Source organism: Orbicella franksi, chromosome 14 (genome assembly GCF_964199315.1).
Source record: "Orbicella franksi chromosome 14, jaOrbFran1.1, whole genome shotgun sequence".
In the NCBI taxonomy this organism is placed as follows: Eukaryota; Metazoa; Cnidaria; class Anthozoa; order Scleractinia; family Merulinidae; genus Orbicella; species Orbicella franksi.
The window spans coordinates 10,951,794-10,976,720 of record NC_138158.1 but is presented as its reverse complement, the minus strand read 5'-3'; the positions used below and the strand labels follow the sequence as shown (position 1 = coordinate 10,976,720).

The 24,927-nt window shown below is 37.6% G+C and overlaps 3 protein-coding genes across 4 annotated transcripts in view; 2 read left to right on the top strand and 1 right to left on the bottom strand.

Moving 5' to 3' along the window:
• The window catches only part of LOC145468774 (thialysine N-epsilon-acetyltransferase-like), a 13,851-nt gene extending 12,179 nt beyond the window's left edge, over positions 1-1,672 (top strand). The window contains exons 4-5 of the mRNA XM_081452464.1: positions 881-891; positions 1,200-1,672. Coding sequence (XP_081308590.1) covers positions 881-891; positions 1,200-1,447 — 259 coding nt within the window. The 3' untranslated portion in view covers positions 1,448-1,672. The remainder of the gene's footprint in view (positions 1-880; positions 892-1,199) is intronic.
• Positions 1,673-9,068: 7,396 nt separating this feature from the next.
• LOC145468542 (uncharacterized) lies at positions 9,069-11,540 on the top strand. Of its 2 annotated transcripts, XM_081452280.1 has the most exons (3): positions 9,069-9,460; positions 10,005-10,265; positions 10,769-11,540. In XM_081452280.1, the coding sequence occupies exons 2-3, from the start codon at positions 10,028-10,030 to the stop codon at positions 10,852-10,854; spliced, it is 324 nt and encodes a 107-aa protein (XP_081308406.1). In that variant the 5' UTR covers positions 9,069-9,460; positions 10,005-10,027; the 3' UTR covers positions 10,855-11,540. The 2 variants fall into 2 exon arrangements, with proteins under 2 accessions (XP_081308406.1, XP_081308405.1); XM_081452279.1 differs by lacking the exon at positions 10,769-11,540 and having other exon boundaries at positions 10,005-10,427.
• A 1,084-nt stretch (positions 11,541-12,624) lies between these two features.
• Positions 12,625-13,807, bottom strand: LOC145467311 (uncharacterized). The gene is made up of 2 exons (XM_081450851.1): positions 13,518-13,807; positions 12,625-12,743 (listed from the first exon to the last, which is right to left on the bottom strand). The coding sequence occupies exons 1-2, from the start codon at positions 13,768-13,770 to the stop codon at positions 12,625-12,627; spliced, it is 372 nt and encodes a 123-aa protein (XP_081306977.1). The 5' UTR covers positions 13,771-13,807.
• Positions 13,808-24,927: the final 11,120 nt, after the last annotated feature.

Genomic DNA, 24,927 nt, shown 5'->3' with positions numbered 1-24,927 from the left:
TTAAAAAACAGATTAAATAGTTTTAACTATCAGAGCAATTTTCCCTTATTGCAATTTGATTAGTACTAGGTCACGATTCTCACATGTTGATTGGAATAATGTAATACATAAGCTGTCATTACTTGCTTATCCCTAATACCAAATTTACAGAATTTATAAGACATTTTGTAATTAAAGTCATTCATAGAGGGACTACATTATAAAAACCTGTGAAGGTTTCTTTAGGCCTCCGGCATTCATTCACATTTGTCTTAATTTAATGTAACATGTATTGGCCGAAATGGAAATAAACTAGATTGATTGAAGCATTCATTCAATTGGTTCCGTCAAAAATTGAATGGTTATACGAAAAATAGTTTACTGCGCCTTTCAATAACATGGGGACTCTAAAATTCAGAGCCCAACCGAGAAACGCGTTTTTTGCTACCGTCGATCAAATGTTCGACGGCTCCTCCCAGCTTCCGACGACTGCCGAGCACTGTTTCGTTGTCTGAACTTTGCTCAACGCAGTTTTGTGGGTTTACATTTACTTTACATTTACTTTACATCTGTATATAAGCCTTACGCGGAATATTTTTTCGTATCCCTGATGATGCCGTAGATCGGTGAACGCTTGGATTTTTAAACGATTTAAATATCATTTTACAGTAGTGTAAGGCCTCAATTGAACTTTTGCCAGTTTCATAAATAATAGTGTTTAATTGTTGTATAAATTCATCTGGAGTAGTTAGAACTGAGAACACATATAACATTTTGGGAAGCAGAAGTGATTTAATGACGGTAACTTTGCCAAATAGTGAGAGACCTCGGCAATTCCATAACCGTATTTGTGTTCGAATGTCTTTTAATTTATCATAAAAATTTTTCTGTAATTGGTCAGTATCGTTGTAGGTAAATACTATCCCCAGGGCTTTGACACTTTTGTTCCACTTTAGCCTCAGAGGTGTCGCTGTATTTTGTCTGCATGTACTGATCCACATTGCCTCAGTTTTAGTGTGATTAACCTTCAGGCCTGAACAAATTGTAAATCGATCGAGCAATTGAAGGATAAGTTTTACACATTCAAAATTAGGTGCAAACAGAGTAAGGTCATCAGCATATTGCACCAGCTTAGATTTTTCCTGCCCTATCATTAGAATATTGATATATCGAACGTGGCCTATTATCGATTGATTATTCAATTGATTGATTTACCTTAGCAGAAAGAGACGCTTGTGTGCCGAGAAAACAAGTGGCAATACAAAAGCAAAAGAAGGTGCTTGGAGTTGCCATTTACTTCTTCACTTACTCCACATGGGAGGGTCCGGTACTTTACGTGGAAGATCTTTTTGTCATTCCTTCCGTGAGAGGTAAGCTAACTGGTGCACGGCTCGGTATAACGTGCACCCAAAATGAGATCAAGGTACAGGACAAAGGTCCTAATCATCAGCGCACTCTCAAGTTATGAGCACAATTAATAGCGGAGCTCCTGCGCAGCGAAGGCGCGCGAGCGGAGCTCCATACCTTAGAAAATTTGGTAACCCATCGATCTGAAAAATTTTGGTTGTCACCTGACTGTCCGTACGTACGTACGTTCGTCCGTCCGTCGCACGCCAATACATTAAAAAATAAGAGAGTAGCACCATTACCATAGCTACATCTTTGATTTTGGGCGTCCACGCTATTGTTAATATACAGCTGTCACTACAAGCTATTCGCTGACCAGTATAACTTGACTATATCGCAGGCTCAGGTTTAGAGCTCATCGAGGTTACTGGTTTAACGATTGGATTGCGAGCTCAAGTCACGTTATTTCTCTGGTGGAGAAGGCAGGAGAAATCGCAAAGGCAAATTTTCGGCTCAAATTAACCCCTGACGCGTTTTGACTTTTCTTTTGACATATTCCTTGTACAATCGTCTCTTGGAAAGTCCCTGATATATTGCGTACGTAATTTCTATAATCTTAGTTAGGCTTTTTGGGTATAGTTTGATAGGTTTCATCACGAATATGATTACAGACCTAATTGTACGTCACGAAGTCTTGTTCATGTTATTAATTAATCAAAAGTGTAATCAAATTTGATGACCATAGACATCGGTTAAACGTCTTGAAAAAAATTGAAAATGTTAACAGTTGAGTGTGTTTTGAGCAAGATGAACTAAAAAAATACGCAAGCTAAATAACGTGTACTGTCCAATTACAAGCAACCTCCTATTTGAGCTAACTCGGGCCTGTTGATAGCCTATAAGATTCGTGAATTTTGTCACAATTTTGATGTTCCCATTCATTTTCTTACATCAGGTCAAGGTGTTGGAAGTTCATTGATGAAGGCATTGGCAAAGGTAATTTAATTTATAATAAAACGTGGCTGTAATAGCAATGATGTAGAAGCTATCACGAGAACATTCAACTAGAGGTTAAACTAGTCATGACAAGTTAGTAAGTTTATGACAAGTCATTACAAATGTATAATTATAAACAAAACAGATAACATTCATCTTAATGAATTTTATTCTCTGGAATAACTGAAAATTATTGCATTCGGTGCAAAATTTACCAACATTTGTCGCCCTTTTACCATGCAGTAAGGTAAATGGGCAATTTAAAGGTTAGCAAATAGCTAACTTTACAAAGCCTGCTCAGAAACAAATGTTTGTGCCTTTGTTTCTATTTTTTGGTATCTTTGTTTACTTTCTCGAGTAGATGGTGAATTGCGATTTCAGTTGCCTCCTGACAATTTCTACCAAACATTACACGGCAGAAGATTATTTGCCAATCACAATCTTCTATTTTCCTCCGAGGTATTAACTCTTATTTTAATTCAAGCGTACAAACAAACAAAACGTCAAATGATGAATGCTAAGTACACAAAAGAAATTGGAGCCTGAAAGCTTTCAACTCAAAATTAAATACGCTCTGTTACAGCTTAGTGACGGCTTTATTCTAGCTCTTTTGTTCATATGACTTTGTAATTTTGTTTTCCCTTAGCAAGTCATATGACTGTTATTATTACACTTTAACACTTTTTAATCCATTTAGATTGCTAAGTCACGCGACTGTTGCCGAATGCAGTGGGTGTCGCCCTTCTCGAAAAGAACTATGGGTTTTTACGGTAAGCTGGGAGCCAAGAGCTTGCCGGAGTGGACGCTATTTCGCATGGAGAAGAGTGAAATTGAAGAGCTTTGTTTGAGGAAATTTAAATTAGAAGACGAAAGGACCTGTGAATGAAACTATCTAAAACAAGCGCCGTATTGCTAAGAGGATTTTTTGGCATTCTCATGTCATATTTTTGTAATACATTTTAAATTTCGTTTCGTTTTGTTGGATTCTGAGGATTTTGTAAAGCTCTTCTCTTATTTAGTTGAAACTTTCAGGTGAAATTGTTTAATAAGCTTTACGTTATCCAAGCTGTTTGTAAATGTTAAAATATCACTTCAAAGGTGTTATTTTTATTACCTAGTCATTTTAATTTCTAAATTCTCGACCAGCAAACCGGAGAGCACGTTTCAGACGTATTGCAAAAAGTAGCAGTAAAGCATCGAAAAGTAGAATAAGTCGTAGAAGTATTTTATGTTCTCGTAGATAAACATGGTAAACCTCTTTTCACTGTCCCTACTGTGAGCTCTGTGACATACGGTGAACGTGCCTTTTCTTTCACCGCACCTATATTATGGAACAGTCTACCGGATTCTGTTAAAAATACAACATCTCTTTCGTCTTTTAAATCTGCCCTCAAAACATTCTTGTTTCGGAAATCCTACTTCTGATTTACTTTATTTTATGAGAAACTCTATTTTAATTAATTATTTCATTTATCTTATTTATTACTGTTATTAGAAATGTTTTATAGGATTTAGCTAATTTATTTTTTATAGTAATGTAAGCGCATTGAGTTTTTTTAAATGCGCCCAAAAAACTTTATTATTATTATTATTATTATTATTAATAAGTGCAAATTTTAACTATTTTTATTAACGGAGAACTTAGGAGGTCGTTTAGAAGGGCTTTCTTCCCTCGTCCTTCTTTCGACATGATCCGTTACGGACAGTATGGAATTTACCTTTGCTCTATGCACATGGAAGTTTCAGTAGCTCCAAACGCATGCCGCTTTGAGCGCTTTAAATCCAAACTGAAAACATTTTTATTTAGGGAAGTGTATGAATAGTTTTTTTTTTTTAATATTATATAGACTTTTTACTAGATGTTTATTATTCATTTATCTTGTACTAATTACTGTAAAACTCAGACAACCGTGAACACCAGAAAATTTATGGAATGTTATTGTGTAGCAACAGGAGCCATAATCGGGGACGGAGACCGTAAGTCTCGGGATTCGCGCGCACCTATGATATGGACAATTTTTCTATTTTTAGAATAAATTGCGCCATCCTGACGTCATATATCCGCGCGGATTCACGCACATGTCGGGGGCTCTCGCGTGGATGTTGTCACGTTGCGTGATCAAATCACGTAGGGGCCAAACCACCCCCCAAATGTTTCGTCAGTTCTTGGGTATATCACATTATTTCGCATTACTTAAAAAGTATTGACTCTCTCTACACCAAACTTGGCAGATGAGCAGGAGACCTATTGCCAATTATATTTACGTGAAACATGTCAGTAAATGTCAAAGTTGTGACGTCACAGTGATGACGTCATGTTTTGTTGCAAGTTTTGAAGTTTCTAATATGCATATTTTTTACAATGTGTTCGAAAGAGCACATCAAGGGGAGTTGAAACCTGAAAACATTTTGTCAATATCACAAAAATTAAATGAAATATGGCATTTTTAAATGTGAAAAATAACTCTACAAAATATGGGGTCTCCCCTTGAGAAAAATCCCCAAATTGGAGCCGTAATTTTGTTCCAGCAAATGCAGCTATGTTGCACATGTGATGTGCCAGATGACTAAAGCACAAAATAAACAAGAGAAAAGGAATAAAAAATTATCCCTCTAATGTTATTGTGTTAAAATTAGTTTTGTTACGTCATAACCTCTGACGTCACCCGTTTTTTACTGTTAATACCATCCTAACAAAGATGAAAATCAAGTTTCTAAAACCATACGATTTTTTACAACATCAAGCTTTCTATTTTTCTAGATACTTAGCCTTCCTAGAAAAAACTGATAAAAATAAACCAGAGAGACTGACTTGAGAAGGACAGTATGGTTAAGCAAATTCCGGGGGGTACAGCAAAAAAATATTTAATATACCATATCTCAAAAAATAATCATCATAGCAAAAAACGGTTTTCGGCATTTTACTCCTCGACTCAAGGCCTTTCCAATGACATAATCTTTACATCAGATTTTACAAAAAATATAGCACGTTCTGGTGACGTCATCAGTTATGACGTCATAACCTGGCATTTTGTCACAACTTCCAAATTAAAATAAACTGGAGAACAAAGAAAGCTCATCTGCCAAACTTGGTTCAGAAATATATAAACCAAGCAAATATAGCCTTCATGAAACATTAGGGGGGTGGTTTGGCCCCTACGTGAATGGTGAGAGTTGAGAGATTCTCTTGCGTATTTTTCACAGCGATGGCAGGGAATAAGGCAGGGAATACGAACCAGGGCGCTTATATGTAGTTTTATGCTCTGAGCTTACGGAAAAGGTGGGTTTTTCAGGGTCGAAAACAAGACTTCAATCTCGCGCTGGGAATGAATAATAAGATCTGCTCACGCTAGTTGAAAGCTTACGCGTATGTTTTTGCGTTTCTTCTGACTCAAGAATATAGCAAGAAAACTCTCTACTCTGGTATCGAGTTAATTTGTGAGTTTCTCAGACAATGGTTCATCATAACAAAAACCTGTTTTGATGGTTTCTTATTGTTTCTGCTTGTTTGGTGAGTTTGGAAAAGTTTTTGAAAGGAAAGTCTGACGCGTACAGTTAGCTCATTTGCATAGTGCAGCTCGTGCACTTTCAAGTCCGAGTCGGTGTTTTCAATTGTCAACAAATCTTGACAAAGATTTCTTTCGTTATCTTTTGTGCTGAGATGCTGTAACAAATTTCACGAACGCAGAAAAAGGCTACTAACATCATGTGTGTTTCTTCAACATAAGCATAGTGAAGTTTTACACTGCGAAAATGAAAATAGACAAGGAGTTTTGATAACTCGATCAACAAAATCGAAATCGTTATTCCAAGTTGATTAAAGAAAGCGTCATCGTAACTTTGCTGATTATTTCTGCTTTATTCACACATTTTCAGCTTAGCTTTTAATATATTCTCAAACATTCATCAATCTTAAACATATTTAAAAACTATAGAGTTATTGTTTGAGTTCGATGTACGTTTTCACACGAAAGTGCGGCGAAAGTACAATTTGTCATGTTTACTGACTGTACAAAACACGCATCGGCGGGTGCTCTCATTCATCGACAACAGATAATTTACTGGATTTTTAACACGAATAAAACTGAGCAGTATCTACGGACGTAAAGTTATTGGGCCTTGATGAAACATCAAGCGTTGCTTACAATTCAAGCGAAACTCAAACTAGCAATTATTTTGTTTTACTTTTCGGTCGCGATAAACTGACAAATTCCTCGCAAGCGTGTGGCAAGAGGAGCTAGGAAACTATGAAGACCTGAAGCTCTGCTATATCTAAATATATCCAGCTAGTTTTTTGCTGTGTAATGGAAAAGCTGTTAACCTTCAACATATGTGAAATTTAAAGTGGAGCAATGTACAGCTCGTGTAAAAGAAGCATCCGTCGGAACACAAATTGGTCAGCGATATATATAAGCTTACAGCGGAACATACCTAAATTCGACACTGTCTTACTTCACTCAAACTGGAGCAGCTTATGACGAAAATACTTAAGCAAAATTCCAACAGACGTAAACGCGTTGAGTTGTGGGCCAAAAACATGAAAAATGTCGGGAATTTCGGACGCCATTTCCCCCGCGCGACATCCGCAAAAATCCTCGCAGCATGTACGCGTGTGTGCCGCAGGCGATGGCGCAATTTGTTTTATAATATAACTAAAGCAAAGCGCCCGTTCTGATTGGTTAATTTAGCGTCTACTATTTGCCCATGGGTGTACGCTGCTGACGTGTGTGCTAATGTTTACAAAGCAAATCCTTTGACAGACATTGTTTCCAAAGTAATGGCCGACGTCCTTCTCCCAGAAATGCGAAACTGTCTTCACAGTTGTGTGAAGATGAAACTTTATCGAGTTGCTGGTGTGCAGTCGGTTGTCATGATTGAATTTTCGCGCGCTTGTTTTCTCTTGTCATGTAAGACTACACGAACATTTTTTTGTGATGTAGCTCAATAAAAGGACTTCTGTTGTTCCAATGTCTCAATGTTATGTTATAAAACAAATGGTAAACGCCATAGCGTGCACTATTGAGTTATGGACGCACTTGGGAGGTTTGCTAAGCACTCAAGAAGCTAGAGTCGCACGAGGCGATAGCCGAGTGCGACTCTTACGCTTCTTTCGTGCTTAGCAACCTCCCGCGTGCATCCATAACTCAATAGTACATGCTATGGCGTTTACCATTTGTTAACTAAAAATAGAATTATTGTCCCATATCATGGGGACAACCCAATACTTGAAATGGCGCGCGCTTACGGTCTCCGTCCCCGATTATGGCTCCTGGTAGCAATTAAGAAAAAATCCAATTAAGTGTGAGAAAACTAAGCTGCAATCAGCAATAGTCAGTTAGTTGTGGTTTTGAGGTTTGCTCGCGTGTCCTGAACTTTATTGTGATTGGTCGATAGACAATCGACCTGTCAGAATCAAATCAAGGTGTTCACGGCTTTTTGACTCGCATAGTAAATTCATACAGTTAGTGTTAACTGATATAATTTGTTTGTAGTGAGTTTTAAGCGTCCTGTAAAATTTAACATCCTCCCGTGACACGGATGGGGGAGATCTAACGCCTAAAGAAATACGTACAGACAAATAAAACTTTAAGTCGAAAATTTAGCAAGAGAGTGAGTACAAATAAAGATTGATTGATTGATTGATTGATTGATTGATTGAAAATGAATCACAGTCTTCATTGATTTTCATTGTAGAGACCGTGACAGAGAACCGGTGCGAAATTTGGGCGTGTTCACGGGGTAAGGTCAAACTTCATGACTGGTCCAAAAGTGACATCTTAACGGATGTATCACAATTGCACTTCTAAACAACTGTTCTTTAATAAACATCCGGAATGCAGATTTAATTTAAAAAGAAAACTAAACTTGAATCATTGTGTATAACATTAACAATGGAAAGATGAATATAGCTGATTTAAGTGGCCGTATAAACGGGGTAAAAGTTATGAAGGATTATCCAGTTTGGGATTTCAGAATTTGAACATATTAACAGGATGGCCGCATGAACGGGATTTTACAAGAAAACGTATGGGCGTTTCGCCTGGACATAAAAGGCGGCCATAATAACGAGGTGACCGTATTAACGAGGTGGCCGTAAGTAATTAATGCTTTCAACAAGCTTACTTTGTTTCGCAAAAATGCATAAACTATTCCTCTAGTCCTGTCGATACGACAGTTTCGACAAAATCATAAAATGTCTTCGGGAGAGCAGATCACTTCACCGGACATTATCCAGTTAATGATTGCTTAGCTTTATTCTCCGATCTGTTTGCTAAACTTTATATCAATTGTTTAAAGAGAATGTAGATTTTCATCAGACTGGGTGCAACTGAAAAATAATGCCCCGCTGTCTGATTCCTTAACGTGAGTATGAAAACCATTCTAGCCGCAAGGACCTGGAAACGGACTTGCAAGTGATAGCTTTTATGACTGAGTGATACATTAGCTTTGCGAATACTTGGGTATAAAGTTAAAATGTAAAGATTTATTAATATGGCAGTGTTTTGATCGTTAAAAACATTTGTTTCCGTACGTTTCTTTCATTTTAATGATTGCTAAATGTATTTTCATTGAGTTTCGCCGATCTTGTGTTCATATTTATATTCATTTATCATCACATGAGGTCTAACACAAACAAAAGCGGTAGTCGCGAATCTAGTAACCGTGATTGAAATAATTCATTTAAAGCCGTTCTTCTTTTATTGCTGTTCATTCCTGTCCATCACTTTACAAGCTGTCAGCTAATGCAGCTTTTTAGTTGACAAAGGTTTTGTCCTAATTTTAGTTTGCCATTGTGTCTTGTACGACTGATTAAATACGATCCGTGTTTTGAGCTTGGATGACAAGCATACAGTAATTGGCATCAGTTCGCCATTTCAATCGATCAATTCCTCGTTTTCCTTTCCTTCCGAATTCGATCATTTTATTAGTTATAACCGAGGTTTTTATTTTCCGCGGTTAGTAACTACAGCTGGCAATCAAAATAGAACGGCCTTAATTAATCGAAAAGCAATACGTGATACCTTACACTCGAAACTCGCTGAAAAGAGATAAAACACTCAGGCAGAAATTCAAATTTATTTCTCGTGCGACAAAAGCTGTGGACATCGAGTTGATGCCGGAGTCCCAAATTTATCAGGTGAGATTAAAAATTATGCAATATTATTCGAAATAAGTTTTTGTTTAGTTTAAGTTTAGTTTAGTTTTGCTACGTGGATGAAACTGAATGATATCCACACTGTATATATCATCGAATCTTACGATAAATTCTTTTTTTCTTCTCATACATTCCTAACACGCGGACTGAAAATCTTATGACACATTCGTTTAATTGAGACGAAAATACTATATTTTAACGGAATATTTAAGATAATCAATAGCAATGTGTATCGCGGCACAAAAAAGGAGCCGGGGTAGATCTTTTTGTGTGATTTTGTTTGAAAGTAAACATTGTAAATTGCGCGCAATTACGCCGTGGCGATGAATTTTAATCACAAAAATCTTTATTTACTGACCTCCTTTGTTATTTTTTTTGCTAAAACTACAATAGAATATACTGTTTATTGCTGTCAGATGATTTAGTTCACGCACTAATCATAATTTTTTCAGTTTGGAACGTTAGACAAAGCAATTGATACCACAAGAGTCTAGACTCATTGTTCATTTTCCGTATTTTATCGCAGTTAAAATCCTTCAATCCTCTGACATGTCCACGGATGGTGATGTGCTGCACCCAGTCTCTGCTCGTTCGCGCAGCACTCGCTCCCATTCCCTCAAACAACAAAGTCAACCCATGGTCCTATTTAAGCAGCGTTCCAAACGCACCATGAGCCTGCCATCCAAGCCTGTCTTGCTGCCGCTGATCAATATTCAACGTTGCCATGACAACTGGGATGACGAGAGCGATGAAGGTGAAAATGAAGATGAAAATGAGGAAGAAATGGGTACGATAATTTTAGCTGTAAAAATACATGATTCTGTCCTTAATGACAGTGTCAAACGAACACAAGAGGGTTTGGAAGAATTCGAGACAGTTATGCAAACCTGAGACGCAGTCAAGGGTTTGCATAACTTTCGAAAATTCTCCCAGCTCACCCGAGTGTTTAGATGAGACTATGAAAACACGGAAAAAGTCTTCTATTACTTTGATAAAAATTGCTATTTCTCAAAAATACGCGCGAATCTAAAACGTTACAACTGTGTTTACATACTCTCATATAAACACACCTATTGACCAATGAGAGCGCGCGTAGTATATCAATTATGTTATAAAAAAATTTATGTTATATGATGCTTTGTTGTCAGATTTTCGGAGCGTTTTATGCTGTACGCACAACGCACGTCAAGAAAAGACTTTCGTCCTATCTTGACCTTGGTTGTTTATTGATCAGATTAGTCCAATTAAACCTAATAGATTTATGTACTAAAGCATCTCATTTGATTTCAGCGTGGTACACGCCAGTTGTTGGATTAACCTGCAGTCTTGTGATGTATTTCTGGTCCTGTGTGCTGGCCTACTACGCCAAGAAATAACGACTACCGAACGTTTTCAAGCGTTTGTCGCTGGCGTCTGTTTAACAGGGAACTTAAGCAATGACGACGGCCAAAAATTGGAGTTATATTTTACCTTTGAATTTTGCAGAACTGTTCAGTACGCCGAGAGGTTTAAAATCCTGATCAAATTAAAGATGTAACGCCAGCGATCAGTTCCAGAGGAAAATACGAAAAATTAGCCGTCGTGCCTCGCGTTCTTCAAAATAAGCAGAACTTGGTCATTTCACGTTGTTGCTTTGCAGAGGACGGTTACTCGTTAAACCTCTTGTGACGTTATAGTTGTCGTTGTCGTCGTGGTTTGCTTAATCTCCCTACTGTCTATGACCTTAAGTCTTGGTCAAACGGTGCATCAACTACCATCGACTATCATGCGCTTTTCGTTTGACCAAGGCTTCTCGAAAGCATCTTGAGTGTCAAGAAAAGTTAAAGGAAATTAAACGTCAGCACGCTTGAGTTAACACTGAGTAAGCACAAAGTGGACTGATGTAAGAAAATTAATAAAACTCTATGAAGTTCTCATACTTTATCATTCTGATAAAGGAGATCACACATTCGTAAGAGGTCAAGATTAATAAAATTCCAGACAACATTACACAACAAAAAATCTTTATGTTACAATCAACGGTAAAATAAATTCACTTAGGTTGTGTTTGAAATATATTTTGTTTACTGAGCTAATTTCATATGACCATTTTCATCCATTCTAATAATTATTAAGCTTGTTGCAGTTCTGAATGTTAACCATTAACGTTAAAGGAGTAATTCAGGGTTTGTGCTTCTTGAAAGATTTAGCCTAAATTTTTCAAGTTCGTCGTTTGTAATCCGTGTTAATCTTCTCCATCCTTAACCTTTCTTGTTCCTTTATGGTTTATTATTATCTCTTTGGAATTTTTCTGTCTACTTCTATTTTCAGGCTTCCCTTAATTTGAAGGTAATTTTGCATATTGACAGAATAAATCAAAATACCGTGACTGAGCTGCAGTTAGTAATAGTGAATAGGTTGAACTGATGTTCTATTGTCTCAGGCTGGTTGAAACTTACGCGGGAAAACCCTATCGCGAGCAGCCACTAATCAGAAACAACATGTCAAGCCCTGCCAGATAACACAAAGATGACAGACTTGTAAACAGTACAAGAAATGAGTCCGCGGGAAGAATTACCATTTTACACAGACTCCGCAGGGAAATTGTCAGCGAAATCGAATGCATTCATACATACATTTTAAAACTGTTCCTTATTTGTAGTCTGTTTCATGGTAAATTTGGCGGAAGTACTTACAAATCAGCTAACTATTCATTTTGAAATGGTAGTAGTTACATTTTTTAATTTATTTATAATAACAGGGGTCTTCTCCAAGAGATGATGAAGAGGTAGAGAGAAGGGCACTTATTTCCTTGGTAATTCCTCTTACGTTTTTTTTAGACATACCCAGTTCTTCCGTGGATAATGTTACCACGCGCAGATGTCTACGTGGACGATGAGAACGCGGCTGTTCACGAGAGCAAAATTCCGTCCAATTTCCAGTTCTCCTGGGATTTCCAAACCCGGAAGTAACCTTAAAATAGATTGAGAGGGATTACTTTGGGAGTAAGGTCTATACAAAGAATTAACTCTCTCTCCATTCATTTTCTCTTGCCTTGGTATATACGTTTAAATTTAAAACTTACATTTTAGTTTAAGATAACATGCAGCCCATGTACATGAAGCTGGAAAATGTTACTTCATTAGCTATCATTGACGACTCCTTTTCTACTCATAAGTGAAAATATCATAAATAACATTTTTATCGCCTGAAGATGAAGACAAGAGACATGCCCATGCATATAACAGCAGACTCACAAGTAATCCCACAATAGGGGTATACCAACCTGATGGAAAAAAAGAGAGTTTACAAGTTAACTGGCACAAATTCCAGCCACAACAAAGTGATTAAAATCATTTAATGATCATGGAATAAATTAAATGACCTTGTCATAGTTGTACTTAACATTGTTGTGCTAACTGATTCGAAACCGACAATGTAGGTAAACTCAAAATGACCACTGTGGAAAAAGTTCCAAACTGCGGAATGTTGACTAGTTAGGGAAGCCAAAAAGTTGAACTCACGTTAAAAGTGTCCAATGCAAGTAAATTTAGTGGCCATCCGTGGAGCCCGCTCGAATTTGGTCGAAACGTTCCTACACAGTCGACATTTGCACCCAACACGTGTTTTTTAAGGTGGTTCTAGGTGACTTGTATTTCAGTAAGGCAAAAAGGCAGTAAGACACAGTCGCCGTCAAGCATTATTTTAAACATCGCTCCCAGTTCATACTCGACCGTTCCTGGACGTGCACGTGACCTTTTATTAATACGCGGTACACAACACTATTTATTTAATTATTTATTAATTAGTTAATTTATTTATTAATCTTATTATTTATTTAGTTAGTTTTCAGTAATTTGCATTTATATTTTATCATCATTAGTACACCACACTAACAGAACATATGGTTTGAAAAGAGGAAAAATTCGTCTGTCTTGGCCTCGCAGTTTTCAATTCCCAAGAAAGAGAAGATATCCATAATTTTTATCCCATTGAAAATACGACAAGAGACGTCATCTTTCTCAGAGTACACTTGCAGTCTTCAGGAATGTTTACTTACGTATTTCGTCATGATCATAGTTTGCTTCCAAAACATAGTTTGCTTCCAAACATATTTGTGGCCGTTCCTCCGATTGTTGTTCACCAGTTACTTCAGGAGTTTCTGAGATTGCAGGCGGAATGATTGGTTTCTCTCGAGCTGGAAGACTCAGGGTTCTTCTGGAACGATGTGAGGTTAAAGTTGAAGAAGGGTTGAAGGAAGCGCAAGTTTGTGTCTCGCTCGTGGGCAGATACAGCGTGACGCGGTCTGACATTGCGTTACTTCCGGCTAGAATCAAACACTGTACAATAATTAAGAAGATGAGTGAGGAAGTTTGGTGAAAACAGAAACAGCGGCAACACAAAAAAGTATCTGAAGTAATTGTTACATAAGAGGTTTATAAATGATGGATAAGTGAACGTTAACAGAACCTGTAGACTACTGGAATACTGTGGATATTAATATTTCCTTCGTATTGGCCTTTTTTGGTCGTGGAGGTTTGCAATCTGCATTTCAAAATGATATTCCCACAAAAGGTCATTTGTCTACGAAAATACGAAAACATTTGACGTCATCGGCATGAAATAATATCAGTATCTATTGCTACTTCGTCATTAAAGGCGATACCATAGAGGATTCGAGAGACAAATTTGAAAAAAAAAAGGAGCGAGAAAAGAATTGTTAGAAACAACGTAAAATATAACAGTACCAAGAAATGCAGCAAGCTAGGACTAAAAGGATGTGATAAGCTAGAGCGAGAATCAAAAATTATGTAAAATCTGCTCGAGTGTGACAATATATATTTCTGATGTCTCGTTTACATCCGGGAATACTGGAGAATTTTTTTTTTCTCTCAACAGAATTGGATTTATATTCCTTGATATAAGCAGTAAATAAATATACAGCTTAGAAAGGGTTGTTCGTTTAACTTTCGAAGAATTTCCCCGCCATGTATTTTTTAAACTTTTTCCAGTCTGTCTATCAACTATTTATTGCTCAGTATCCCGGTCTTTGTAAGAGAAACAATTGTAAAAAGAGGATTAATGATTAAAAGTTCACCACGTTGAAGTCCTCTTTTTGAAAAATAAAAAAATATATATTCTTTAAAGATTTTCCTACCTTACAATGCTCAATACTTTCTAATATGTTGAGTTCGAAAATAAACTGCACTTTATAAGCCTGCCTTCTGCTTCAAGCATCAACCGCTTGAGTCAAAGCTCAGCGGAGCATATGTTCGTTGGAAAATATTCACAAGGGATATGACGTCACGAGAACAGTGACGTGCAATAAGCGATACTCATCAAGTAACAGCTGATAATTAATAGTATTACAGGACACCGCCAAGAAAATATCCGACATTTACTGAGCAAAGACTTTTATTAATCGTAAACAAATATACGTGTTTGTCGTTATCAAGCTAATGGCATCCCTGCGCGATTATTTCTACGGTCTTAATGCTCCATAATTAACCTCAGAAAGAGTTGAATTTGCATTTAATACATCAAATAAGAGTTATATTAGTATTGAGTCACAAACTGAATCTTATGCAGCTTGAAAGTAAGTCCGGGTTTTCTTTTAATTAACATTAAGAACACTTCATTTTTTACGTGTCCACTAGCCATCGGCAACTGGTGCAATACGCCATTACAGAGTTGCCTTTTGCCTCTGTGTCAAAACTGGTCTTGCGAAACCATTCATATGAAGATGAATTCCGCATACAGATTCGTTTTCATGCAAATCAAACTTATTTTCGCTGTAAGACTGAAAGGTTTTACACGAAGACTCGTTTTGAAACAGAGGCACAAGGTAAGTCGGAAATGGCCTATTTTTCACATCTTACTCCCAGAAAGTATCAAACTGAACTGTCAATAAATTATTTTTATCAATTTTGTTATCACAGCTATTGATTTTCAGACCAAATCTTAATCAGCGAAACACACTTAAGCTATTGCTTAAACAATTTCTCAGAACAAGCGTTACAGCAGTGTACATGTTTGGCTTTTAGTTGGGAGAGTTCACAGTTTGGTCTAAGGACGGCAGGGATATTGTACACCCGATCACTTGTTATCACAAACAATACACACATACATACATGTACTTTTTGATGAGGCAGGTCTGAATATGGCAACCTTAGGGCTGGTGTGGACCTGTCATAAATTTTAACCAACCTAATATTTTACAAAGGACGAAAATCTTAAAAATATAAAAATCTGAGTTTTTAGAATTAATTAAACAAGCCTCTTTTTCAAGTAGGCCACGTTCGATGTATCAATACAGTGGAACCCCGCCTTACGACCACCCCGTTAATACGGTCACTTTATTCTGGCCCCAAAAAAAGCTCCGTCAGTCATTTTCTTATTTAAAGAACCCTTTTAACACGACCACCCCGTTAATGCGACCAATTTTTCATGGTCCGAAGGTGGTCGTATTAACGGGGTTCCACTGTATTCTAAATTGGCTCCAAAGCTTTCAGGACAAACTTCTATGTTTGGTGTTGTTTTCTTTGTATCCAAGTCTCTTTTGGGACTTGAAAGACAAAGGCAACTTAAAAAATTTGCAGTTTTGACCTGAAAGCCTCGGATCGATGTTAATATATTGATATATCGAACGTGGCCTATTGTATCTGGTCGAGAGACCTGGAGCCATTTTTAAGTTCTCCTTTAAAAAGCTGTAAGGATGAAGCGTCCCTGATGACTTTAAACCGGATGGCATTCCATACCATGGGGCCCCTTTACCTAACGCTATTTCTGCCAAGGTCACTGTTGTACCGTATTAGAGAAAAGTCATTCATGCGTCTCAATTTGTACTTATTAACAGTGTTACCACTGGCGGATCCCGACCTTCAGCTAAGAGGAAGGGGGTGCGTTTTTGTTTTGCTTGCCCTGCCGGCTTTTCTTCCTTCTGTGATTTCTTCTTTTTTTACCCAAAATAAGGGGGGCCCTCCCCTAGATCCGCCACTGGTTACGTATCCCAAGCAGGGATGTGAGTTGTTAAGGTAAGGTGTTATTGTACACCTGGTACATAATAGAAGCGAGCCTCCGCTTGTAAATATAACTTAAAGGCTTCCATTTTACAATTCGGAGAGCGTCAGAATCAGGTGTTTCACTGGGTAGTTTGCGGATCAATTTTTCAGCTTTAATGTGCAATTGCTCCAAGTCATTAAATTTAGCCAAGGAACATGATCTCCAGACGGAAATGCAGTAGGTGATACTTGGAACGATACCTCTGTAATAGATTTCTTCAAGCACACGTGCATGCAGGCCTTTCATTGTCTTCAACATCATCGGTCTAAACAGAATTTGCGATTGCACATTAAATAGAAATCGTCTCCGCACTTTTAAACAACAGAAATTACAAGTAACTGGTAAGAAAATTGGTCCAGTCATCAAAAGTTCTTCCTGGCCTATTTACAATTCTTTCCATGTTGGTTGAGCTAAAATCTTTTTAGCCTGCGAACAGGCTCTTGGCAAGGACGGAAAAAAGATTCGGCGAGCGCGAAACAGAAGAATGAGCGAAACGATCGGGGCGGGACAGGGGTTCAGGCTCACTGGAAGCCTGTTTGCAGGCTCAATTTTTTTTATTGTTATTAGATATGTATGACTTACAAACTGTGAATAAGATCCTAGCACCAATCGCTTCAAATTAACAAGATGTCTTCTCAAAGTTCGCATTGATTATAAACATTCCTGCTCAGTTACGCTAATCAAATCGTCATGACCGTTCCTTTCTCCTCTCTCGATCAACCCCAACTCATTGGACGCCATCTTACCCTAGTGTGTTGTACACTGTGCTATTGTTAGTCCACGGACGCTTTCCATTCAACCACAAAATTCTGAACTTTCGACTTGGGTGTAAATTGTACAGATATTTTCTTGGAAAGTTTCCGGAAAATCCGAGAATTGCTAAATTTCCGACATGGGAGCCATTCAAACGAAAATTTCGGAAATTCTAGGAGGAAAATCAAATGGAACGGAATTACCCGAGAGAACTTTCTTTTTTGGCGCAGTTGACCTCTTTTCCGAAAATGCCAGAAATTGATGACATGAAATTAACATAAATGCAAACCTGATTTTTTTTATTTGTCGGACAGCGCCCTTCACCTCACTAATGGAAAGATTCTTTGTTTTAGGTGGAAAAGGAGGTGAGCCAAATAGTTTAGGGCGTGGATCAAAGCTTAAAAGCGTACGGTACTCAGGGGTCAAAGCCAATTTGATTTGATAAAAGAGTCAACATGATTTTTTTTCTTGGAAAGACGTCAATAGAACTGGCAGTTACTTGTGAATAATATGTATATTGTGGCTAGTCTAACACAGGGCTTATTCCCAACCAACGGACTCCGTACTGATCGAGACCTCTATGCTTTGGCAAGCTAAAAAATAATGACAACAATCTGGCCGAACGCATATAACTACGAAATGATGAAAATAGAAGTTGACAGTTACCTCCCTGGCGAATAACTGTTCCTTTATAAAAAGTCGATTTTAAAAGGACGTGACTTTGCATTAATCCTTCATAGTCATATTGTACCCATTTATTCACCCGGGTAGAGAGAGGCACTGTGAGAGTAAAGTGTCTTATACTCTAATCACCCTGAAACGATTATAAAATATTTTGTAACTAATCTTAAGAAACACAAATACAGCATCAGGGGCGGGCATCTCGTTTATTGATGCAGGGTACAGTGAGCGTTACATCATCATAAAGAAAATACAGCAGTGAATAAAGAGAAAATTAAAAAGCAAAGTTGAAAGAGATGCCTTCGAGTGGCTCTTTCATAACTTACAAATTCTTAAATAGCCTACTAGCCCCTTAGGGGATTCACGCCTAAAATACTTCTACAGTTAACACGAACCATACATAATGAACATACTCCAGTGTAATTAGCGAAACGTTACAAAATATATTTGCCCAAGAGCACAATGTCCTCGGCTAGTACTCGAACACGGATCGCTCGATCCGGAGACGAGCGCACTAACAATGAGGCCACCGCGCCTCCAAGTTTCCAAAGTAGTCCTCCAGTAATTCATCTCAGTCGTACTGTGCAACCAACCGTTCTAACTGACTGAGCTTGCTTTTTCAGTCGGTGATCTGCTCGTGTGAACACTTCGTTCCGTGTAATACAATCCGTTTAAAATCATACACTTGAGATATTTGCATGCGAAGAAGCAAAAACATGACTTCCATTTTTTTTTTTCGTTCAATGTATATCATAAAACCATTATTAGATTCGGTTTTTGTGATATCCAGAATAATCAAGGTCTCGGTTAGTGTTATCAGCCTCAGCCTTTGGCCTCGGCTGATAACACTTACCTCTACCTTGATTATTCTGGATATCACAAAAACCTCATCCAATAATGTTTACAATTTTAAAATATAACACTTCTGTAACATAACAATTCTCTTTTCCATTGGCCTGCTGCGAAGTTATTCTATTCACATGAATTGCATGTATTATGTAATTGAAAAGTAGCGGAAATATTTTCGTTGGTGGATCATTTTTCTCAACACTACACTGCAACAAAGTTTTTTGCAACCCAGCTATGGACTGTAACAAGTGAGCAAGCGAAGGTCGCTGTCTCAAAGACCCGTATTCAGACCTATTGAGTTGTGCGGAACTGCCCCATCGCCTATGGCGTCGATTGCTGTAGGTACCTTTATTTCGCCTTCCTAACTTCAATTCGTCATTCTGCCGAGAAATTAAGGACGCTACAAGTAGGTTTCCACGTCGTTTAAACCCGGAATCTAATGGAAAGGTTTTCAAGAGTCTTGCCAACAATGTTGTAGTCTCTTAATAAGTCGGTGAAAGAACTCAGATTACCGCATAAACTCCAGTAGTTATGAAAAATAAAATTCTTCACTCACTGCCCTACAGTCTCAGTTAGGGGTTAACAGATCATGCGCCTGACATTGAGTATTATGCTTTTTAGCGTCAACCCCTAAAAAGGGAACATACGCTCCTAACTCAGTGAGCTCAATTGTCGCTATCAAGCTCGTTACTGTGCCGCTAAAGTTTTGATACCCCCTCCCTTCCGCGAAACAAATGTAATTTTCCTAATTTGATAATACAAGGATGCAAACAAATTGTGAAACAATCAAATTGAGACAAATGCTGCCGCTAAAACAGCTACAAAAAATGATAATCGTTTTATCACAACTGCCACTTTTATGCGGGCAAAACGGTACTCTTAGGCAGAAATGAAGCCGGCATAATGTGTCAACCCCTGGTGTCAGTTTGATTTCATTCAGTTTCGATTTTTCTCTAGATCCCTGTAAAGATCATAGATCAGACTGATCAAGCGACATCATGAAGAAAGACTGCTAATTTTATGCTATTTGATAAATCTTTCACGAGCCGGTCATTAATGGACATTATTATATGGGTAGCTCCGTGAGCGGGCAAGATGAATCAAATCCTGCGCTGTGATTGGCTACCCGAGCGGGCAAGATGGAGCTATCTTGCCCGCTCGGGACTACCCGCCGTGTCCCGCAAGAAAAATTTCCGCGAAAGCCATATAATAAATCCTTTATTGACCAAGCTTGTTCGGTCAAGATGGCTGGATATTGGCCTCGTTCTTTTTTTGCGAGTTTATGGACCGAGTCGAGGTCCATAAACACGCAAAAAAAGAACTTAGCCAATATCCAGCCATCTTGACCGAACAAGCTTGGTCAATAACCCATACTTATTGTGTGGTCCGGTGTTTGTAGTCGATATAACATACGCTCTGATTGGTTATTTAAAATGCGGTATTCTGCCGTAATGCCCACGGGTATTATGAACGTTGCGTTTCTTTATAAAATTTACAACAGCTGCAAAAAAAGGAGTGACAATGAACACTGTGTGAGAGTATTATTTCTCTAACGGGCTTGAATTTCGTGACGAAAAGAACTTAAGTTTGTAGTACACACGACATTGACCAGCTTTTGGCTGCTGGATTCTAAAAACGCTCATTTAATTTTGATTTCCATTCCATTTATAATAATAATAATAATAATAATAATAATAATCGATATTTAAACAGGGTGACCCCTTCAGTCGCAGGACTGGTATCAACGGGGGCCCTGTATAACGTAAAATAAAAAGAGCATGTATAAATAATGTATATCTATAAAACCTAACTACTTTAAAAGATGCGCTGAAATGTTTAAAAAATTAAAAAGCTTAAAAAGGTAATAGCGTTCTCATAAAAATTGGATATCGAATTGAAAATGTTCTAAAAAATAGCCTAAGAAAAAAAATCTGAGATAGCCTTAAAACGTTCCTTAGGTGGCAAAATCTTTATGTTCGTTGGAAGGCTATTAAATGTGCATGCACCATGATAATAAAAAGACTTTTTAGCGACATCTAAATGAAATTTGGGAAGTATAATGTCAGTGATTGACGATCTAGTGCATCTGTTAAAAACATGTTGGTTGTTGCTCTGGCAGCGTAACAGGAAATAGCCTTTAAAGTATAGAGGAACTTCTCCGACCAAGCACTTGTTAACTAACAGTGCACAGTGCTTTTCCATGGTTTTTGTAAGAGGCGGCCAGCGTAGGTTCTCGAGTATTGTTTCCGTGGTTATGTCAGGTTTAAAACCGTATACGATTTTCGCAGCTCGTTGTTGCAGGCGTTCAAGAGTCTTTCTGTTAGTGCTTCCCAGAGGGCAAAAGCACGTATCACAATAGCTTAATATCGGTAGCACCATGGACAAATAGATCTTATTTGCTACTTCCGTGGTTAAACAACCTCGTAATCGTGACAGGAGGCCAAGTCTGCTGGCAACTTTTGACCTTAAATAGCTTATGTGATCGTTGAAAGATAAACACTCATCTAGCAAGACTCCTAGGTACTTGAACGACTTTACTTGGTTGACTTCCTTTCCTTCCATGCAAAGCGGACTATGAGATTCAGATCTGACTAGCCTCTGCCGAGTTCCAAATAAAACATACTCAGTTTTCTTTAGGTTGAGGAAAAGACCGTTCGCTGTTAACCAGTTAGAGACGTTATTGAGATCAAGGCTTAAGTTCAGCTGTAGTTGGTCAATGTTTGAAGCAGCAGTAAAAATAACGGTGTCGTCGGCATATAACATAACACTAGACAGACCAACTGCCAACGGAAGATCGTTTATGTAAAGAATAAACAAGAGAGGCCCTAACACGGAACCTTGAGGTACTCCGCTACTGATGTTGGCGGCAGAAGAAAGGTGATTTTCAATGGACACTCTCTGAGTCCTGTTAGAGAGGATGGTCTTGAATTCCATATCTGTACAACTTGTTTAAAAGACCGTCATGAGGAACAGTATCGAAAGCCTTTTTCAGGTCAATAAACACTGCCCCCGTCAATAGCCCTTTGTCCATATGACCACGAATTTTATCTGTAAGGAAGGTAACGGCCAACTGAGTTGAATGATTTGCGCGAAACCCCGATTGATAAGGCGAGAGAAGACAGTTTTCTGATAGGTAGCTATGTAGCTGATGGAAGACAGCTTTCTCCAGAATTTTCGACAAGATCGGTAAAATTGATATAGGCCTGTAATTGTCCAGATCATCTTTGTTTCCAGATTTGAACAAGGGTACAACCTTTGCTTGCTTCCATTCAGACGGGACTGCACCAGTTTCAATAGAAAGATTTATCAAATGTTTTACACAGTCAGCTATCACAACTGCGCTGTCCTTTAAAAGTCTAGCAGGTAGACCGTCTAGACCAGTAGCTTTCTTGAGTTTTAGACATTTAAGTTGCTTAAGCACAAACGGTTTACCCACTGCTGTGAACTAAAAATGATTCTTTGTAAACAGCTCCTCGGTTGTAGAATTAAAAACTGGTCTTGCATACCGGCATGATTCAAATAACTTGTTCACAACAGATGTAAAGTAAGTGTTAAACAATTCTGAAATGCATTGTTTATCAGTAACAATCTTGTCATCTGCCTTGATACAGGTCGGAATAGATTTCTGTTTCGCGTCCGGCATTATTTTCTTCACAGACCTCCAGAAAGATTCAGAATCGCCGCTGTTCTCTTCAAGAAGTGATCTACTATAGCTTTCCTTAGCACGTTAAATATAGCTTTCCTTAGCACGTTTAATATAGCTTTCCTTAGCACGTTTAATGATAAGCAAGATAAAGGTATTTTTGGACGGAATCAATCTGTATATCTAACTCTGTATATCATTCCCTATATAACTTTGGGCTTTGGAAAAATTATTGAACTGAAATCCCGTGATGCGAGACAGATTTAAAGGTGCATTTATAACCGGAGATTTAACCACCTTTGCCTCAATCATCTTTGGCCATACAATAGCCACATAATAGACTAGTTGTTAACCTCGAACGTTTGGTTTTTAAGAGAAAATTTCAAACATCGGTCTTGCTGCATTGATCTTATTATCGGTCGGTGAAAATAGCACGACTTCATAACTACCTATTAACTTTCGTTTGATAAGAAGTACTTAGAAAACAGTCCTAAGAAAATACGCGCGCTGATTGGTCAAAAATCATCGTGTTTCTATGACTCGATGGAAACACAGAACTAGCACGAGCTGTTGACGTAATGATGACGCGAGCAAAGAGAATTTACATTTTGATAATCAAAGTTAACAAGTTGTTTTCCTTTTTTTCGGCGCGTTGTTTTCTAAAGAAATAGAAAACATGTTCTCCGTGTTTCTATCGAGTTATAGAAACACTCGTGAAAGTTTGGGAGAACTCGAAAAAGCTGTGGAAACACTCGTCTGCGGCTCGTGTTCCCACAGCATTTCTCGTTCTCCCAAACTTCCACTCGTGTTTCGATAGAAACACGGTACATGTTTTCTATTTCTTAATTAATGTTATACTCCGCCAGTTGATTTTTCACTATTGACCTAGGGGCGATTTCCAGAACGAAACCTAGCACTTGGTGAGTGAGAATTCAAAAACGAGGAATAATTTAAAAAAGAAAACGCAAACAGTTGCATCATTGCCGGTAACAGTGTGAAGGACGTAAGCCAGTTCATCTGCGTTTTTAAGTAAAACAACGGATATAAGTGGAATGAGCAATTTGAGGACAAACTGACATGCTCGTGTATAAATGTAGTCAGCATAAAACGTCAGCCAGTTGGGATTCTTAAATATGTTATGTTCAATTTGAATTATTTGTTCAGTTCAATAGTTTGTTGGACGCACTAGCCTTCTACCTATAAACGCTGCCGAGGGTAAATAAAGTTATATATTATTATCGTATAGTTAGGCATTCACTGAAAAGTACTCTACCGATTTAACCAAAGAATATCCTATTCATAAAATGGCACTAAACTGAGACAGCAAATAACATAGCAACATTTTCTCCTGATATGTTTTTCCGAGAGGAATTTGTACAGAAATCGTCGTGGAAGATAGACAAACTCGTTTTTCCATCAAACGAGTTTCTTTTTCTGATATTTTAGGCTAACACTGTGATTATATGGAAACAATATTGGCTGATGTAACTTATATATTCGAGTTGAAATTACCACAAAAAATTTGAGCGTTTTTCCATTTTGTTTTTACTGTATTCAGTTTCTGTCGGTTAGGTCACCAATTCGAAACTTAGAAAAGCATCTGTGTCGATGATTTTCCACCTCGTATTTAATCCGAATTTCCTCTGCTAAAGAGCAAATTAAAATATTTCAATAATTCACTTTTCACCAAAATATATTGCATAGAATAGTCTTGTCTTGCCAATTTTTGAACACAGAAAAAAAAAATCAACTGAAACAAATGTAAGCTTAGATATGACTCGGATATAAGCAGCTAAGAACTTGTAGTAATGAAGGACAAAAACGATTTGCGTAAAACACCGGCTGATATAAGTACCACTACAAATAACAAAATAAATGAATTTCGGATACGAGAAATCGCTTTTAATAACATATGCACTGGAAAAGAAGTTAAAGTGTCTTTATTTACACTTATTTACAGAAAATTAAAACACTAAGTAATTACATCTACCTCAAAATATGTAGAAATTTTATCGTTGTTGGTCGTCCAGTCACTTTTTAAAAAAATCTGTCTTCTAAACAAATACCTTTCTTTCCGACAGGTGCCTTTCCATTTATTTCTTTGCTGGGAACTTAAGATATAATATGGCTAAATACCAAAAGAATTGCCATTTATACTTTTCACTATGAGAGTTTCAACCATTTTCTTCCCTGGGTTTGAATTTTTACGGGAAAAAATAAATATCAAAAACATTTTAATTGTAATCAAATGATTTAATTTCATTTCACATCCAATCTATCCGCCGGACAGCTGCATGGCAAGCACACACCTGTCCTTAGATATAATAGTGGTAATTGATGGTTTGTCGGTCTGTTGTTCTCCATTCCGAATAGATAACAACTGAATTGATTATGCTCATTTTGTTTTGTTGATTGACCAAATTTTTATTTCAATAATTCGGCGCCTAAGATAAATGGAATGATAAGGATGATGTAGTATCAG